A 20871-nucleotide genomic window follows, 5' to 3' on the forward strand; every position below is an offset into this window, starting at 1 on the left:
ACCATTGCATCAATGTGGGGCGTGGCTGAGCGCCCTCGACTGGGTAGATGGATCACAGAAATGGTCAAATGTATGGCCCTGGAAAAAAGTGTATAATGCACAGGACTGCCCGCAGAAATGGGTGAAAGTATGGTTTAATTGGAAGGGGAGGGATTAGACGAAAGCGACCCGTTTTTTTGTGGTGGGATACTGTTTGTTTTACCTCCTTGGTTGTGATTCTCCTGATTGTGATTTGTACCCTGTGATGCTGTCCAATCTGTTCAATTTTTTTTTCTTTTGTGTATTGCTTTTTCTTACAAAAAATAAAAAAGGTTTTTAAAAAAAAATAATAAATGGGTGTGAACGTAAACCAGACACTTAACCAAAAGGGAACCGTAAAAATTTGGTTCAACTTATTGGGAACATAAACAAATGTCACAAGTCGATGGACCCAAGTCCCTGACTCAATCGCATATATCCCTTCTGGATCACATTCATACTTCAATGGTTTATATCCCAATCACTTGGATAGTAATTGACACCCCTTGAGAATATGACGAATAAGAAGAGAAACATCTATTATCCCCCCCATGTCTTTGCAAATACCTAATTCAGCCCCCCCGCCACCAAGTGGGTTTCCTGGAGTAGGAGAAAATTGGCACCATGCCGCTCCCCGTAAGCTAATATCTTGCACATTTTAGCATATTGATTAAAACCACGCATATTCCAACTAAGTAGAGTACATCATTCTGGCGTTTTTCTCATAGAGGCCAAGAATAACTCCACTCAGGAGTAGAATTGTGCGCCGCCTGTGGTATTTATCACAACGTGAACCATTTTTAACAACAATCCCCAACATCCAGCTACCATCCTCCCACCGCCAACCCCCAACCAGCAGTGAAATCCCAAGATTTCCCAAGTACAGACAACCCCAAAGAAAAAACAAAAGCGGGTAACCACCCAGACATGCTAGGTGCACTACCCTTCTTACCCCCCCCTTGCAGGAAGCGAGTCCCCACCCAGACCCTGCACAAATAAGAAAAACTGGACCGGAACATTACATTATTGATAGAAAAGTGTAAACCACCCCTGTATTCAAAACCAAATCGGTACAGTGACCGATACTGTAAATATGACTGCTGCACACACACAATGTCCAACAAGGCATGTCAAACTGAATGTTATGCCTCAAAATACCCCATGCGTGTGAAATATATAGATACAATACACTAAGATGGGCTTCACCTCTTGGGTAAAGCGTCAAGCACTATATTTCCTCATATGCCTGCCTGGTCATTGATTGAAAAAGCGAGTCTTGTTGTCATGGATCACCCTCTGCTTAGACAGATAGACAATCGCATACTGAAGACCCTTCTCTTGTAATTGGCGGCGTTTGACCGCAGTAAATGACACTCAGCTCTTTGGCCAGAAGGGGTGATGTTGGGGTAAAAAAAAACGGTGTTCTGATATTGAATGTCACCATTTTCTCTGTGTCTCTTAAGTGACGCACAATTACCGGGCATGGGCCCTGACCAGGCTTCGGGGCTATCGGAGACACTTGGTGAGCCCTTTCAACGAGGAACTGCAAAGAGAGTGGTGGATCTGTTAGGACCTCCTTAATGATCCCCTCCATGAAAACATCCATGTTAAGTTGCGAGACCAACTCAGGGATCCCAACATCTCGAATATTATTTAGACGGGAATGCGCATCCATATCCTCCTTCTTGGAGTGCACCGACTTTACCTCTTGTTGGAGACAGCTGAGAGCACGATACACCTTGGCCGAGCCATCCTCCAGTACTCCAATGTGCGTCTCGGCTTCTGTGATCCTACTACTTTCCTTTTCGAGTCTGCTTTGCATGCGGCCTATTTTCCTTTTAAAGTAAGTTTTTTTAATTGGCATTTTCCAAGCAACACAACACTGTCAACTGTTTTCTTCCAACCCTCCCCATCCCTTTCCCCCTTCCCCTTTCCCAACAGTAACACGTTCCAGTCCCACCCCTGATCATCTTGACCGCCATTGTCCTCCCCGCCCATTTCTGTCCAACCCTTAATTTTTACCTGAGTGTCTGCGTTGCTTCTGACCAAGGCGTCGACAGTCCTTGCTCCTTGTATTCTCTCTGCCACTTCTGTTTTCAGATCACTCCCAGCAATTTCATCTTCCTTGGGCACCATGCCCCCCTCGAGTCCCACTGAAGAAACTTTAAAGTCAAATCCCATTCCACAAGAAATTGTTGGTGACCCCCCCACACCCCTGAATAGAGTAAGTGACCCACTCTAGCGCCACAAAAAGTTCCATACTTTACCCACCCATTCATGTTCGGTGGTGGGTTCCCTCTTTTTCCACTTCTGAGCTACTAGTACCCCCACCATCATCAGAAGCGCATACGCCTTTCTTTGCAACTTTGTTTGCAACTCTTCTAGGTTTCCTCCCAGGTCCAAAATGGCCTTACCTTAAGTGCACCTCCATTGTACCCCAAAGATCTCTTTCATTGCTGACTGGATCATTACCCAATATGATTGAATGGATGGGCAGTCCCACCAAATGTGTGCCCATGTTCCTACCTCCCTGCATCCCCTCCAGCATTCGTCTGGGACCGACTGATACCATCTATGTAGCTTCTCCAGGATATGATGCCATTGAACCAGTATCTTTGTCCATAGCTCTTGTATATGAACTGCCCTTGCTAACTTGGGGATCTGAGCCCACAAAGCGGCCCATAGTTCCTCTTCTTTTGAATGCCCCGGTGTCAATTCCCAACTCTTCAAGTATGCTCCTTTCTCGGTTCCTCCCCCTCTTTGATAATGGTATAAATTGGCCCACATTATGTCTGTCCCCTGTTTCTGTTGAGACATATTTTATGAAGGGGGTAAGTTTCCTGGTAGCGGCCCTCTTAATTGTGGGGTGTTGTAACCAGTGTCTTAATGGAAAATAGTTGAATCACTCCCCTTCCGCTTGCCCAAAGTCCTCTTTACATTGATTAAAGGCTTTCACCTCCTGTCCTTCTAACATGTCCCTCGGTTTTGTGTAGCTCCCCCTCTCGCCACCTAAAAAATTCTTTACCTCCCAGACAGGGTGTAAATTGCGGGTTACCAAACAAAGGTGTCAAAATGGAGGGAAAGGTGGTCAACCCTGCCTGTCTAACCGACTCGTCCCACGCCTCTGCCACCAGTGCTTCTATTTCACTACAGTGCATGTTGGTTGGTCTATCTTCCTTTTGTCGTCAACAAACCTCCCCCAGTGGGGCCCCCACTACTGTCCTGTCCATGGGTCTCCACACCTTCCCCCTGTCATCCCTGAACCAGTCCCTAATCACTTTGATCTGAGACCCTAGATAATAAGCTTTGAAATCCGGCTCTGCCAGTCCTCCCTTATTCTCTCTCTATCTATATATATATATATATATTTATTTATTTGTAAGGCCCGGAAGTAGCAGCTTCGGTAGGATTATCATTTTTAGCACATCCTCCCTAACCATGATACTAATAAGGGACCCCAGTTAGCAACCATCTTTCTTTCGGATTTTCTCCAATAGGGGCGGGTAATGTGCACCAAATGAAGTATTAAATGATTTAGTAATCACTTTTCCGAAGTACTATATACCTTTTTCCACCCACCTGCATTTCTTGGGCTTTTTGTGGCAGGACCGACTGATTTAACACTTCTGATTTTTACGCATTTATTTTTAAGCCTGCTACTTCTACAAACTGACACAGCACCCAGTCAACTGTTCGCAGAGACTTGTCTGGGTCTGTAATCATTAGCAGCAAGTCATCAGCGAATATGTGATCTTTCCCCCCGAATGGGATCCCTTTTACTTCATCCGTGGTCCTAATGTTTGCCAGTAGGGCTCCAAATGGATTGCGTAAAGCAGCGGGGAAAAGGGGCACCCCTGCTTTGTACCCCTCGAGACTGCAATGCTCTCCGAGAGTTGACCATTAATCGCCAATCGTAATCTGGGACAGTGATAATTCGCCTTCATCACAGATAGAAATTTGGCCCTGAATCCCATTTTCTTTTTTTCTCCATGGTACGGAAGAGAAAGTGCCATTCAACCGTGTTGAATGCTTTCTCAGCGTCTAGGTTCAAGATTAGTGCTGGGATCCCTGTCCTATTCACCTTTTCGATGAGGTGACTGACCGAGTGTTATCGCTTGCCTGTCTACCTCTAATGAGTCCGGATTGGTCCGGGTCGACAAACTCCGGGGAGGAGACATTTGATTCGCCAATATTTACGTATAAATCTTCACATCAATGTTAATAAGTGCGATCGGTCGCATTGAGTGATATCTTTCCCTGGCTTCGGCAATAAAACTACTTTAGCTTCTTCCATGGAAGGTGTAATTTCCCCTATACGCCCAAATGAATTAAAGAGAAGGACCATTTATGGAATAGGGGTCTTTCCTGTGGGTTTTATAGAAATCTGTCGAGTACATATCCGGACCGGGCACCTTCCCCATTGTTAGACTTTTTATGGCCGCCCTTAATTCTTCTGGTGTGATATCTTCCTCCACTTCCTTCCGATCCCGACTGGCAACTTTTTTTAACAGGCATTTTTCAAGGTATTCTTTTTGCACCTGTTCTGACGGTAAATCCGTCTTATACAACGTGGAATCGTAATTTGTGAATGCCCTTGTAATGTCAGGAAGTGCTGAGCTTTTCCCACCCACCTCCTTTTTAATTTTCAAAAAGTGTTCTGGACAACTTTCTTCCTCAGCGCCCATACCAATAGGCGGTCCGTCTAGTTAGTTAAAATATAATATTACTGTTTAAGGTAGATGAGCGATCGATGGGCCGCTTTCTTTTGTAAGACATTGAGTTGACCTTTTATCAGCCGATACTCCCTTTTAATGGCCCCTCCAGCCCCTTCTACCATGCTGGCCATTATTTGTTTACTTTTTCCCTTAAGCTCCGTTTCCAAATGTCTCAATTGTCTATCCCTCTGCGACTTCAATGCTTTTAGTGTCCCCCTCGATGTGGCTTTTAAGGTGTCCCACAGCATATGTTGACTCGTCTCACTTGAACGTTTACTACTAAAGTAATCTAATGTTCTGTCTTTTACTTCAGCCCTTAGGATCTCATATTTAAGACTATGCAATGGATAGCGCCATCACCACAGCCCACGTGTGCCTTCCTCCATATTTATGGATAGTGTGATGGGAGCATTGTCAGACAGGATATTAGCCCCCACCTCTATATCCCTTACCTCTCCTATTAACACCCTTGACACCCAAGCATAATCGATCCTTGAGAAAATTCTATGCACGTTTGAATAAAATGTGTACACTTTCGCTTGCCCACGCTTTTCCCTTCAGCCATCTACCAGTCGCATCTGTGTCAATTTTTTCTGTAAGCTCTTTCGAGGGCTTGCACTTTTTCTGGAAGCCCCTGGCACTTCTTTCTTTGCAGGGATCCCAAGCCATATTGAAATCCACCATAAGCATTATGTGACCCTTCACAAAGTTCTCCAACTTTCATAGTATTAATCTTAGGAACTGGCCCTACCTACCCCACATTGGGTGCATATATAGCTGCAAGGGTGTATGTCTTATCCCCCCGCCCACCCTCCCTGAAAAATCACTGCCAAAAACTGACCCTCTGAGTTTCTTTCCACAGCTACGACGTGATGGCCCATGTTATCTCGGCTGGGAATCGGTACCGGCTTCGCCTCTTCCCCCGCCCGTCTTGCCTGCTGCATTGGCCTGAAATATTTGCTGGTACCCCCTTATTCTCACTTTGTGGTGGTCTTGTTTGCGGATTTGTGTTTCCTGGAGGGTTAATAGCCCCGGTCCCTCCCGCCCCAGAACATTTTCCAATATCTTTCCTTTTCACTGGGGTGTTTATACCCCTAATGTTCAGGGAGATGAGCTTGAGGGTATCTTTTCTAGCCATAATCCTGGTTAGTCATTCTAATAACTGCTGCGTAATACAGGTTTTGGTTGGGACCTCCCCACCACCCCTTCCTTCCCCCTCCCAGCTCCTTTCGCTCCCCCCTTGCCCCCTCTCTTACTGGGTGAGCTCAACCAGCCTCTAGCCCTCCCCCACCACCACCCGACATCCCTTCTCGGGATTTGAACCCCTGCGCCATCCCAGTAAAATTCTTTTGCGGGTTCCCCCAGACCCATGAGTGATTCCAGTTTAGCCTTGATCCCCAACCCCTCCCCTGGTACCTCCTTTCTGACCTCCTTCCCCAGGCGGCTTTTAATCATGATCCCTAGGGCTTTTGTTAATTTGGTTAATTCCCTCGTAGTCTCGGCTCTTTCCCCTCTAACCCTTTTGCGATGGTCCTTAGAGGGCCACTCTGCACCCGTTTTACCTGGAGTATTTTGTCATATATTTGGACCATTCCCACAGTTTGCTCTTGACCGGATCCCTTGCCGGCTTTTGTGGCATCCTTTTGCCCTCCTCCTCTTCAATGTCCAGGATTCTCATCCGTTCCTCGCACGTGGTAAGGTCTGTCTCTATCGTATTTCCCTCCTCTTCAATACTCAGACCACTGGTCTCATTTGCCTTTTAGCCAAGGTGGTCTGTGCAAGATCTTTATAGAGCTGAAACTCGGGCCCATTGTGCGCTGTTCCTCCCCTCCCCCGTGATTTCCTTGCTGCTGCCAGCGCTTTTTCCTTTTGCTCGTAATTATGCAGGGTAACCAACACATCCCAGGGCCTTGCTCCCGGTTCCCTCTCTTTGGCCCGCTCTATGCACTCTGTCTATTTTCTATCTGGCACGGTCCTCCAGATCCATCAGGTCCACAAACGCCTGTTTGCCTATTGAAGAGAAGTCCTTGTCTCCCACCTCTTGTGCCAGGCCTTTTATCCTTATATTGGCTCTCCTCAACTGGTTTTCAAAGTCTTCGCTTTGGATCTCTACGTTTTGTGTGACCCTGGACAGGTCTTCCACCAATTCGTCGATTTTCTTTGTGTCGTCAGCGATCTCCTGGAGTGTTTTTCCGTAGCATCCACTCTTTTCTTTTATACATTTCCACCTTGACCTCCTGAAGGGCCATAGAGAAGTTCTCGCTCATTTTGTCCATTTGCACCTCAATGGTGTTGGTTATTTTATCACCAAAGTCTTGAAAGCATCGTCTGGGGACCTCTGGAGTGACCACTTTCTCGATTAGTCTTATCCTGTTGACCCTCCTCAATTGTATCCTGCTCGCCCTCCAGCTGGGTTCCCCCATATTTATGCCACCATTTTTGGATAGTGCCCTCTTGGGACCTTTTCCCAGATTTGGGGGGGGGGGGGTTCTGGGCCTCTCTTACTGTTTTACGACATCCTGTCTCATGTTGCTCTCTGAGCTATAGATTGTGTTTTGTTCCATTGGTACGTCACCTTCCAGTCGCAAGTGACCCCACCCCCCCCACTTGTGCACCCTGATAGTTTCTTGCATGACTGTTTTTAGTTTGGGGGGGGTGACTCCTTTCCCTCTCCCCACAATGGTTGGCTTGGGTTAATGTTTATCCTCAGTGGAGGCTTGCTGTAGGACTTCCTTGCTTCATTCTTTGTTATGCTCCCTTCAGCCTCTCAATCACTGGCACTTCGCCGTAGTGCCACTACAAGTGCCTCTTATTTTGAATGGGGTGCAGAGAATGTCGGGTGGATGCCAGGCTAATTGCTAGTTCTCTTGCATTCTTTTTGGCTTCTGGGAGTCTTTGTTCAATCCTCCGGCCCGTTCCCCAGGTCTGGAGGTACCAGTTTTATACTAGTAGGTCCCCTCCTCCCCCGCTTATATCTTTGTGCTGGGGGGATCCACGGTTGCAGTAACGAGTGGCCCCTCTCAGGGCCTTCCCTACTTTGATTTCCTTGTCTGGTAGGTGGGGGGCCCAGTTCTCCACCTCCTGGGCCCACTCCTCCCCTGCTGTAACCTTTGGGGTTGGGGGCTCGGCAGCAGCTATTACTGATGGCCCCCTCTCAGGGTCATCCCTGGAATGGTTTCCCTCCTCTTGGCAGCCTCCAGATCGTCATCTCCTGTAGCTGTAAAGCTTTGATGAGCCGCTGCAGCTCCCCGTGCCGCGGGGGGGGGGAGGGAGGGACAACCAGTCTCTCATGTTCTTCTATTTCTCCCCTCCCTGTTCCAACCCCCACGGCCGCGCTTACCTCCTTTTCAGATCTGGAGCCCACTCCGCTTCCTCGTCGCAGCGATCTGCAGAATGTCGCCCTCTTTCCTAGCACTACTCCTCCTTCCTCGCACTTCTCTGGGGCACCACTGCTGATCTCGGCGGGGGGTAGCAGGGAGGGATTAACCACTTTCCCCTTTCCAGGAAGGAAACTGCTTCTTCTCCTGCATGTTTTTCGAGAGTGCGCTGCTGCCAGCGGAGTCTGATCTCCCATGGGTTTCCTCTGCTTCGTGCCTGGCCGCCAACACCGTTACACCGACACAGCGTCCCAGGGTTGCTGGGATCTTCAATTGTTGTTGGATCGAAGGTCCCTCCTTCCGACCTCTTCCCTCACCTGGGGAGGATTATTTTATCTATGTTTTGCCCATTTATGCCCTGGGGGAAGAGAGCCCTGCTTCACGTAGCATCCCTCACAGCGACCATCTTGGAATCTCCATGCAGTCCTTTTGAACACTAAGTTGGCCAACTTGGTATTGACAGAGTCAAATCCCGATTTCATCCGGGCTAGGAGCGCAGCCATATCTACATTGCTGTGGAAAAGCCCAGCCTCACCTGCAGGATCATTTGTCCACGCAGCTGGTAAGCACGCAAGCCTCCAAACACTGTTATTCACCCAGCTAGTCCCCACAGTCCAGATCTGCTGCATTGGACACACTGCACCTCCTCTGCAACTAGACGCTTCCCTCTGCAGCAGGGAATGTCAGTACTGGCTGCCACCTCTGCTAAATCTTCTCTCCAAGCCATTCCTGCAGCCGCTCCCAATATAGACATGGCCCAGACTCCAGCACGACCCGCGCCGCCTCCTCTGCACTCGGCCGTCTCACACGGCTTCCAGAGCACTGACACAGTCCCTGCACTGAAGGCCCCGCAAACGTCGCTCTGCAGTTTCCCCAGTTCACTGAGACACTACAAGGCAGCGCAGCTGTTCACACGGGATGAATTGCGTCCAAAGTCAGGCATCTTCCCTCCCACTGTCACAGAGCTTAGTCCGAAGCGGTTATCTTGCCGGTGCCGTCTAGCGCCTCCTGATTGGCTTATCTTTAACGCCCTTATGCCAATATAGGGTGAACACCTCTTTCATCAAAAACATGGACATTTCCAGAGGCAAACCCCATGGCTATCCTCTCTGATCTTAGTCTTATCGATGGAGCCTGTTGTATAAGCTATCTAAGTGAATACAGGGAAAAAGGGGGGAGATGTGGATCTGCTTCATACAAACTGGCCTTACATGACAATGACATTATCCTATTTCTGAGAGGTTGATCCTTGCGTGAAGCATTAAGATTGTGAAACCTCTGTTTTTACTATCGATCTTGCAGGATTTAAGATCATGAATATCTCTGAATCCTCAAACAATTAGGAGGTTGGAACCATCCCTCTCATTTAAAAGGTTTAGAGACCACTTCAACTTGGGTATTGATATAATTTCCTGATATGGTTCCCTACTTTGTGAGGATGATTCAGAGTGATGGCTCCTATTGGAGATCACACTGGGACCCTTTGCAGCAGTCAATACTATTGTAGGCATTTCAAGCTGTACTTATCCTGTTCCCATCTAAAATGCTTGAAAAGGAAGAATTGCCTCCTTTTATTTGGGGAACCAAATTTTCTAGAATCTCTCAAGGTCTTGATGGAGGCGTCTGCCCAGGGAGGATTTTGTGTCCGATATATCAGCCAAATTTGGGATTGAAAGTCAGGACCAGCAGTGGGATGTTGAACAAATTGTGACAAAACCGACACTATAGCTTATCTTTTTCTCTCCACAGGCTGTAGGTCAGGAAGGGGGTCATCCGGTAGCATCTGTTCGGGTGATCAGGAAGGGTCCCCATGATTATGAGGAGTTCATGGTGCGTTTGCTGTATTGATGACTGGGGCCGAACTAAGTGCAAGGTTGCAATGTCATATGTGTCAAGGGTAGTTAATTGTGGATTGGATAAGTTACTTTTAGTGCTACTGTTTGTCTAGAATTTATACATATTAGAGATGCAATCATATAGAAAGAAAAAAAGTTAAAATCACAAATGCTACATGAACATGATCTCCACACGGGGTGCTCTGAAGTACATGGCAACTGGGAGACTGATAGGGTTTCAATGCGCATGCAGAGGGGAACCTGTCCTGAAATCCCACAGTAAAGATGGAATGATATTTATGAGACGTTTACACAGGTGAACATATAAAAGTTTAATACAGAGTTTATAAATCTGCATGTAGTGGGGTTTTGTGAGTTTATTCAGACTTTGCAGTTAATTGCACAATGCATTTTAGGCAGCTGGGAGATTCTTTTTTTCGGGCCTTTGACAGAGGAAGAATGAGTCCTCCAGTAAGGTGGTCAGCCACCGAGCAGGACGTAGGTTTATGGCTTAACAGTTCCACAAGGAACAAATGTAATCTTGCTCATTACACTGAAGTTGCTTAGAGGGGATGGACCATTTGTTTTGGCTGGAAATAAAGATGCGTCCCGAGTCCGGGGTATCCGGTGTTCAATAGTTTTCACAGGGTGAAATCGGAGACTGTGCGTGTTGGAATAATGGTCCCATAAATTAGGATGCCTAAGAGGAGCCAAAAGACTGTGGTGGATGAGATCGCAGTTGGTAGTTCAAAGAGAACCCCTTTGCTCAGTCCTTCCTCATATTGCTAAAATATCTGAGCGGACCATGTGCAATCACATTTAAGGTTAAAAGGCTCTAGGCCAGTTATTACTAAGTAATGAATTATGTTATATGTGAATGTTCCATTGTACCATGATGTCACGACCTACAACGGACCAATCCCCAGTAAAGTCGGATTGTTGTTGACGAATGAGAGATTATGAATTTAGAAAAGATGGTACTTCTTTGTAAAAGTTTTGTCCAATTATGTTTGCGGAGTGGGTGTGTTAGAATCAAGACCTGGACCAGGTTGGATTTTGCTGAAATTAAACTTTATTCATATAACTTTAATCAAAAGAAAATATAGTCCATCAACTCCTTGAGAGTTGCTTCACTCTAAGGCAGCCTTCCAGGGACGTGACTTAACCCTCCTAAGCCTCCTTGGTGTCTGGATAGGCCCACCAGTTGTTCCATCTCTTCTCGTCCTCTCCGTATGACTAGGAAAATCAACAAAATCGAGTAGATTAGTTCCCGGGCTTTTATGGGATGTGAGTGACTTACTCACCCCCCCCCCCCCCCAATGAAAACCTCCCCTGTCAATCGGGCTTCCCATTGGCTGATAATGCCATGTCCCGCCTTCTTTAAAGGCTGCTGTTTCCATCCAAAGTACCTGGTTCCCCCGCTTGTCAGGAGAGACCTACTCCGATTCCTGTCCATCCCGTGAGGCCCCCCCCTCCCGAACACCCACCCCCCTCCTGCCATGTGGGTCAGCGCATGCCGGCCGCTGCAGAGCGGACCGCCTCGCAGAGCAAGCCGCCTCTCCCTCTGTGCCTTTCCCGGCAGTGAGAGAAGCTCGTCGGGCTGCGCGGGTCTGCTGCCCGTGGCTACCCGCGTCTCCCGAGGGTTCGCCGCCACCAGCCTGGACCCCGGGCTGCAAGCCCCGACGCCGGCCTCGGCGAACTCAGGTAAGGACAGGCGGGATGGGGCTGCGGTTTCCGCCTCGCGGCTCACTGCCGTGACCCCGTGGAGTCCTGCTATCCTTCCCGCTACCCCTTCCACTCCGGGTCCCACCTCACATCTCCCCATCACAAACCCTGGCTGATTGGGCAAGGGAGCATTTCTGGACTGATAGTCAGCTACCAGTTGGAAACCCGCAGGTTTGTGTAAGGTAAGGAAATCAAACGGTTGCAGAGACAGGAACCATCTAAGTACACGCTGGTTGGTATCCTTATGTCTTGCGAGCCACTGTAGGGGGACATGGTCAGTATATAACGTAAAGCGGCGACCCAAAAGATAATATCTGAGGGTCTCCACCGCCCACTTGATTGCCAAACACTCCTTCTCAATAGTGGAATAGGCCTCCTCGTGTGGCAGAGTTTCCTGCTCACGAAACAGACCGGTTGAAGTACACCATCCTGCTCCTGCGAAAGCACTGCTCCAAGACCTTGGTTCGACGCGTCCGTCTGATGAAAAAATGGCTACGGAAGTCGGGGCACCGAAGTACTGGGTTCGAAGTGATCCTTTGCTTCAGGACATCAATAGCTTCCAAAGCAGCAATGTTTTTGGTTAAATCGGGAGACCCTTTGTTTCTTAAAGCATCAGTTAGGGGAGCTGCCACCGTGGAGAAATCTGGAATAAGCCTTCGGTAGTAGCCTATGAAACCCAAAAAGGCACGGATCTGTTTCTTTGTAGACGGAGTAGGAATCTCGTGAATGGCTCTGATCTTCGAGAATTGGGGTCTTAATGTGCCTCCGCCTACCAGGTGTCCCAGATATTTCGTCTCGTGTGCCCCTATCACTGTTTTCTTCGGATTGATGTGTAGGCCTGCCTTAAATAACTCAGACAACACCTGTTCCAAGTGGTGTAGATGGTCCCTCCAGGTCATGCTATACACGACGATATCGTCCAAGTAAGCCGCAGAATATTTCTCATGGGGACGTAGTACGACGTCCATCAGTCTCTGGAAGGTAGCTGGGGCACCGTGTAGACCAAATGGCAAAACCTTGAATTGATACAGACCTTGGGGAGTTGTAAAGGCAGTCTTTTCCAGGTCTGTGGATTTCAAGGGGATCTGCCAGTAGCCCTTGGTTAGGTCTAGCGTACTTAGGAAGTTGGCGGATCCGAGCCTTTCCAACAGCTCGTCCATCCGTGGCATAGGATATGCTTCGTAACTGGAAATCAAATGTAATTGTCGGTAATCCATACAAAACCTAATTGTACCGTCCGGCTTTGGTACCAACACTATCGGGGAGGACCATGAGCTGACTGATGGTTCGATTATATCCATGCGGAGCATGTCTTCCACCTCGTTTCGGATAACTAGCCTTCTTGCTTCTGGTATACGATAGGGCCTTAGCCTAACAGTCCGTCCGGGATTGGTTTTGATCTCATGTTCGATTATATCCGTTCTTCCTGGTAAGGCCGAGAACGTGTTTCCAAAGGGTGGCAGTCGGGTTAAAAGTTCTGACTTCATGGAAGGAGTCAGGATAGTTCCCCATTGTACCTCTTCCAGCTTGCCTTGTTCACGATTCACGTTCTGTTCTGAGGTATCTCCACCAGTGTCCATTGTGGCCGCTACTACAGGCGTGGTCCATGCTTTTAGCAAGTTCACATGATATACCTTGTCTGGTGTGGCTCGATCGGGTTGGTGGATCCGATACGTCACAGGGCTGAGAACTTCCTTAACTTCATAAGGACCTCTCCATCTGGCCAATAGTTTGTTAGTACTGGTGGGTAGTAGGATTAGTACTTGGTCTCCTATTTAGAAGGTTCTCATCCGACTTCCTTTGTTATAGTTTTTCTCTTGGTTTATTTGTGCGTGTCCTAGATTCGTCTCGGCCATTGAGCGGAGTGCTGTCAGATGTTCCTTCAACTCTTCGGTGTACTCCGTTAATGAAACCTCATCCAAAGTCTCCCATTCTTCCTTTTCAAGATCCAATATGGTTCGGGGTTGTCTTCCGAAAAGGAGCTCAAATGGAGAAAAGTCAGTAGACGACTGTGGGGTGTCGCGTAACACCATAAAGACCAAGGGCAATATGCGGTCCCAGTTTTTCCCATCTGGTCCGGTCACTCTCCGTATCATTTTCTTGATCGTCTTGTTGTACCTTTCGACAAGGCCATCAGTTTGGATATGGTATACCGAGGTGCGTAACTGATGAATCTGCAGTCTCTCGCATACCTGCCGAAGTAAGGTGGACATAAAATTGGTCTCTTGGTCGGTAATAACTTCCGAGGGTAATCCCACTCTTGCGAAGAAGGGAATGAGCTGGTCGCATAGTTATCGGGCTGATGTTCCCTTCAAGGGAAATGCCTCTGGATACTGTGTAGCATAGTCAACAATGACTAGTAGATACTTGTATCCTCGGGAACGCAGGTTCTATTGGTCCAACAATGTCCATGCCTATCCGTTGAAAAGGAACATTAATAAGAGGCATTTTCTGCAAAGGGGCTCTTGCTGGTAAGACGCCACTTGTTAGTTGGCAAGTGGGGAACGCTTTGCAGAACTGAGCTACTTCACCATATATGCCTGGCCAGTAGAATTGTCTTAGGATGTTCTGCTGCGTTTTTAGGGAGGCCATGTGTCTGCCACAGGGGTGGTTATGTGCAAGCTGCATTATGACCGTCCTATGGGGTTTTGGTAATACCAGTTGTTCCCTTACATTCCCATCCTCCGCCTTATATTTTCGATACAAAAGTCCGTGACGGAACAGAAAGCCAGGTCCTTTCGTTACGTCTGGATCCTTTTTATTGGCCGCTCTCTCACGGGCTACCCGAAGGGTGGGGTCTGTCAGGGTTTCCCCCCTCAGGGAATCCTCATGATCTTCGGGTTTCCAATTAATGGGTCGGGTCATGTAACTGGCTTGGCACCACTCTAGTCTATTCCGTCTCTTATATCCGGGAGGGTTTCTAGAGTCACTTACGTTCGGGGTTTTGTTGTTCCTCGCTCTTTCTTCATCTAGTGCTTTATCAAAGTGAGGCAGGTCTGTTCCTAATACCACCGGGGTGGATAGGGCAGGAAGGACGGCAGCCTTTAACCGAGTGGTTTCATGATTCATCTCTATCTGTATCTCCTTCATCGGGTATGTTTTTACGTCCCCATGTATACACTTTATCAGTATAAAAATGTTAGATAAATTAGGTGTATTACTCACGGTTGGAGATATGGCTGTTTGTCTACTCCCGCTATCCAGCAGCGCCCGAGTCGGCCGTCCATCCACCCTTATATCCATGATGTATGGCCCCGGGCTGTGTTCTTCCGGATGTGGCTTCATAGAGCCAATTTCCATAGGCTCCGTAGTCTTCCTTCTGGGGCAGAATCGGGCAATGTGGCCCCATTTACTGCATTCAAAGCATTGGGGTTGTCGAAACCCCGGGGATATAGGAGACTGTTTCTCCTCATATCCAGTCTTCCTTTCTTCTGGTTTCCTGAAAGCTTCCTCTGGTTGCCTCCATCTGGTGTGTGTCACTCTTGGGGCCTTTTGTACCTGGTGTTCAATGCTTGACAAGGTCATCCTTCCTGGTATACTAGTAGGGGGAAAGCGACCATATCCGGCCTTTTGGTAAGCCGACGCAATGTCCACGGCTTCCACCTATGTAGGCCTGTGATGCTGTCTAACCCATCTTTGCATTGGGCCAGGCAAGGCTTCTATGAATTGTTCCAGTATTATCTTATCCAGGAGGGGTTGGTTGGCTGGTGTGGGGGACTGCATCCATTTCTGCGGTAATATAACTGCCTGGGACTCTCTCCACTTCTTAGCTTGGTGTCCCTTAGCTGAATGCGGTAGGCCTCCTCATCCAGGCCTAAACGGTCCAGTACGGCTGCTTTGATTTCCCCATATGGAGCGTTGCCATTTGGGTTCACAGCCTGATATGCTCCCTGCATTACTCCAGATAACAGGGGAGCAACATACTGTCCCCAGCTCTCAGGTGTCCATTGCGCATTTCTTGCAATTCTCTCGAAACTTGTGAAGAAAAAGGCTGGATCTTCCCCTTCCTTATACTTCTGGAGCAGGGTGGATGGCACCATGGGTTGGTTCCTTGTGCTGGCCACAGCATCCGTGAGCCTGGTAATATTCTCATGTTTGTCCTGGGCCGTGGTTTGTAAGGTACCCTGTAGTTGGATGGCTTGCTGGAATGCCTGGCGGTCAGCCACCGCTTGTTGTGTTTGCAGCTGTATTAATTGCTGCAACTGCTGTTGGCCATCCGCCAGGGTTTTAATCAGGGTCTCCATCGCGTTGTCGGGAATCCCACCTTCGTCGCCAATGTAAGAATTAAGACCCGGACCAGGTTGGATTTTGCTGAAATTAGACTTTATTCATATCACTTTAATCAAAAGAAAATATAGTCCATCAACTCCTTGAGAGTTTTTTCACTCTTAGGCAGCCTTCCAGGGACGTGACTTAACCCTCCTAAGCCTCCTTGGTGTCCGGATAGGCCCGCCAGTTGTTCCTTCTCTCCTCGTCCTCTCCGTATGACTAGGAAAATCAACAACATCGAGTAGATTAGTTCCCGGGCTTTTATGGGATGTGAGTGACTTACTTCCCCCCCAATGAAAACCTCCCCTGTCAATCGGGCTTCCCATTGGCTGATAATGCCATGTCCCGCCTCCTTTAAAGGCTGCCATTTCCTTCCAAAGTACCTGGTTCCCCCGCTTGTCAGGAGAGACTTGCTCCCAGTCCTGTCTGTCCCGTGAGGCCCCCCCTCCTGGAAGGCCCCCCTCCTGCCATGTGGGTCAGCACATGCCGGCCTCTTCAGAGCGGATACTCGCCGAGCAAGCCGCCTCTCCCTCCGTGCCTTTCCCGGCGGTGAAAGAAGCTCGGCGGGCTGCGCGGGTCTGCTGCCCGCGGCTACCCGCGTCTCCCAAGGGTTCGCCGCCAACAGCCCGGACCCCAGGCTGCAAGCCGGGACGCCGGCCTCGGCGAACTCAGGTAAGGACAGGCGGGATGGGGCTGCGGTTTCCGCCTCGCGGCTCACTGCCGCGACCCCGTGGAGTCCTGCTACCCCTCCCGCTACCCCTTCCACTCCGGGTCCCACCTCACAGGGTGGTAATAAAATATCTGGGAGTGTTTTAACTGTTGCTAAAATTTATAAAAATGTACCAATGGATGTAGTTCGTTGAGACCTGGGCTAGTTTGGTCCGATAGTACCATCTAACCGCTCCCCGGATCATTTGTACAATAAACCTTGCTTTACGTACAAAACATTCCCTCATTCCTCAGGTGGTGGACCCGGTTTGGGCTGTGGTAATTAGGGGTCTGCACCTACACATCTACCAAATGTACATTAAAATATTGGGATGCAGCCCACCTATATTGGTTCCCTTATCCTATTGGTACATAACCCAGATTTTCACCGGAGATTCAGAAAGGTGGAAATTTATGAAAGTCTGACCTTGGGTAGCTTCTATGAGATAGGGGTTCCACTTGAGTTTGAACAATGCAGGGCAATGGTTTACCTCTCTCAAGTTGAACGCTTTCACTGTGTACAATTGGGGCATTTGTTTCTCCCCCAAATACATTTGTGCAGTGGGGACAAGAGCACTGAAACAATGGAATTGTAATTTGCTGAAGACATATCCTGGAGATGAATCGTCAAGGCTATGAACTTCCAGTGGGCTCTCATCCTGCAGGTGCTCATACATGCGTTGTCTGCTGGGAACTAAAATTGAGTGCTTCTCTATCTGAGAAGTTATGGAACCATGTCAATCAAAGAACACCCAAATCCTCAAGGTCCACGACCATCTAATAATTAGCTTATTAAATATGTTTCTGCTGATGTATAACTCCTCAGAGACTACATGGAATATATAAAGAATCATTCCCCCTATGTTGGAGTAAATGTGAGGAAGTGTGAAACCGTTCATATATGTGGCGGAGTGGTCCCTTTGCACAGGCATTTTGGATTGAGGTACAGGGTCATATTAAAGTCCATTCTGGGACTACAGCTTCCCATAGGCTGTGGAGTGATTGTAATGGGGAAAAGGGCATAGATGGGATTGGTGTCCTGTTGAACTGCTCTCCTTGTCTCCCAACTGTTGCACTCTGCAAACGTTCCCCTGGCTCGGTTCTGGAAACCTCCACTGTGTCTGGTTATTGCTTAATGGCGAGAACACAATTGGTATTCTTTCCCTATAGAAACGTGGACCCCACTTATAGATTTGGAGAAAGATAGACAACATTTATTTTACAGACTTGAGCTATTCTAGAATTTTACTTTGAGGGTCAAATATGAGGACCTAATACTATCTGATGTAGGAATTTGTCATGGGAGCTGATGATCATAAGCTGGTTTAGGATGAATAATAGATAAGAATGCATATTTGCATGCAAGTGGATGTTAGCATGGCACCAAACATGTCCCATCTCATTTCTTCATTTTTATTTTTCTATGTTTTTATTCCCTTCTCTTAAAGATTGCATACACCAGTTTATTTTCCAACTTGACGTTAATGATTAACCTCCCCTTGTATCTTTCTAATTATAAATAGACATTTAGAAGAGGTTTAGATGTCAGTCAGATACAACTCGTGTTAGTTGGACACAAGGATTGTGTTTTATGTATTTTATTTAGTTGTTGGTTTTAAACAATGTGTATATCGATTAAAATGTTTTTTTTGACTGATCCCAGTGCCACTCTCTAAATAATATAAACTTGTGAACCGCCACAGCCTTTTGTGTGTGAAAGTAGGGTAGCTGTTTTGTGGAACCTGTATGCCATTTGTGTGTTTTGGTCCTCATCCACACAGCCCCCTATTAAATAAAAAAGGACTCCTATACTACTTTGCATTATTTTCTTGCTTAATATGTATAACACATGAAAATAAAGCTTTGAACAAAAGGTTGTAAATATGATTAACTGTAATGAAGAACTAAGATTATTAATAAGCATCGATTTATGCTTAATTATATGGCAGTTTTTCTGAATGTATATTGAGGTTAATTTGAATTGGTTTAAAGTAAATATTTCAACAAATGTTACTTTGAATGATTTCTTAAATTTTTTATTATTTAAGTTCATGAAGTAGAACCTTCAATTTATTAAAAAAGTAAATGCAACAATTTGTTTTGTTTTTAAGTATTATTTTAACATTGGTTTGTTGTGTGCTAGTGTGGGCACTTTTCTAATAGTGTGTTTCACGTTTTGTAGAAATATGCAGATTGCACGCATCTCATTGCAAAAAATGTTTGCAAAAGTGAAAAGTGGTTAGCAGCTTGTGCCTCAGGTACGTAAAATGTTGCATATTTTATACCTAGGATGGATTACTTGACATTTTAGGAATATAGTCTACTTTGAATTGTATTCTTCATATTTACACCCTGATTCTTATAGTTAAACCAGTTATTCTTATCCAGAAGAACGTTATTCTGTTCTGCACTTGGGTAGATAAGAGTATACTCTCTAATCCAGAGGTCTGCAATCTTTGGCCCTGCAGATGTTCCCATCAACACTAGCCAGCATTGCCAATGGTGAGGGATCATGGGTCTTGTAGTCCTACACACCTGACCAGCTGCAGGTTGCAGATCACTGCTCTATTCGAATTCCCTATTCCTCGAAGGCTGACGGCTGAGTTAATACTAACAGCTTTATTTGGTGGGGAAAACGTTAGTACTTATTGCCAGCAAAATTAGACTGATTCTATACCCACCATCATTGCATCTTCCAAATTGATATTGATTTGTAAAGCTATCATGTACTTTTGTAGGCATACCCTGTGGCCTAGTTATAGATCATTAAATTGGGGCATTTGCTTAACTCTGAGCAGCTGGATGCTCTGATACATATTGCAAGGCTGCAAAATATAAATAAGTTTGGGTATGCCGGCTTAACATCTTATATCATAATAGCAATTATATCAGGAGTCAAAATGTGTACTCGCCAGTAGCCATGGACTAATGAGAATCGACTCTTGGCGAGTAAGAGATGGTGTGCTGTGTTTGTGTAGACTTGAGGTGGAGAGTGTCTTTTATATAGCTAGGAACATTTATCCTTGATTATATAACCAGAAGTACTCCCAATACATTTTACAATAGTATCATACCCAAATTAAACTTGAGAAATCAGAAACAACATTGGATTGTTCAGTCAGAGCATGACATTAGTATGGATCCAAATGTGTGTTTAATGAAAAATGAATACAAAAATCTTTAAAATTTGCATCCAAACTGATCATCTATATCCATTTAAAATAAACTTAATAAAAACACTGCAGCCCTGAACGTTATTCCAAAAACCACAAATGTTCCCAAATGCCATCTATCAATGTGAAAGATTTAATATGGGGTCACTGGACCAGGCAAGCACCACCAAGATTATTTGTTATTGTGAGTAACCAATGAAACCATGAACCTACCCACCTACCTATCGTTTGATTCGCCCTACCACCTTCTGCAATAATGCGTGTTTGTTGACTGTGCACTACTTGCCTACTACTAATACCCCAAGCCTACAATGCACACCATCACACTATCATCACCCATTGCAAAATTGATTCTAGGTGACCCTCTGTCTTTGCTTTTGAACTACTGCATTTTTAGGCACCCATTGCAAAATTGAATCTAGGTGACTCTCTGCCTGTGCTTTTGAACTACTGCATGTTTAGGCACCCATTACATAATTGAATCTAGGTGACCCTCTGCCTGCGCTTTTGAACTACTGCATTTTTAGGCCCCCATTGCAAAATTGAATCTAGGTGACCCTCTGTCTTTGCTTTTGAACTACTGCATTTTTAGGCACCCGTTGCAAAATTGAATCTAGGTGACCCTCTGCCTGTGCTTTTGATCTACTGCATGTTTAGGCACCCATTGCATAATTGAATCTAGGTGACCCTCTGCCTGTGCTTTTGAACTACTACATTTTTAGGCACCCATTGCATAATTGAATCTAGGTGACCCTCTGTCTGTGCTTTTGAACTATGGCATTTTTAGGCATTGGTTCATGGCACTCACTGACTTTGAATGGCTGTAGCTGTATCTGTATCTACATTCTATTGTCTTTTACCCAGCAAACACTACACCCTCACACATACTGCACATAGACTACTACCGTATTCGAATCTTGAACTCCGCACACAGCCACACTGCTTAGACCCGACTTAGTTAGCAGCACACCAATACTAAATCCGATACCAGCGCCCCCACCTACAGCACCCATTCCAACAATGCACACAACGTACCAATACTACACCATTT

General features: G+C 46.6%; 1 protein-coding gene across 1 annotated transcript in view; it reads left to right on the forward strand.

Moving 5' to 3' along the window:
- Positions 1 to 20871, forward strand: part of SLF1 (SMC5-SMC6 complex localization factor 1) — a 1342282-nt gene that overhangs the window by 158810 nt on the left and 1162601 nt on the right. Inside the window, exon 3 of the mRNA XM_069627641.1 lies at positions 18830 to 18905. Coding sequence (XP_069483742.1) covers positions 18830 to 18905 — 76 coding nt within the window. The remainder of the gene's footprint in view (positions 1 to 18829; positions 18906 to 20871) is intronic.

This window comes from Ambystoma mexicanum, chromosome 6p (assembly GCF_040938575.1).
Source record: "Ambystoma mexicanum isolate Mex_15411 chromosome 6p, UKY_AmexF1_1, whole genome shotgun sequence".
Classification (NCBI taxonomy): Eukaryota; Metazoa; Chordata; class Amphibia; order Caudata; family Ambystomatidae; genus Ambystoma; species Ambystoma mexicanum.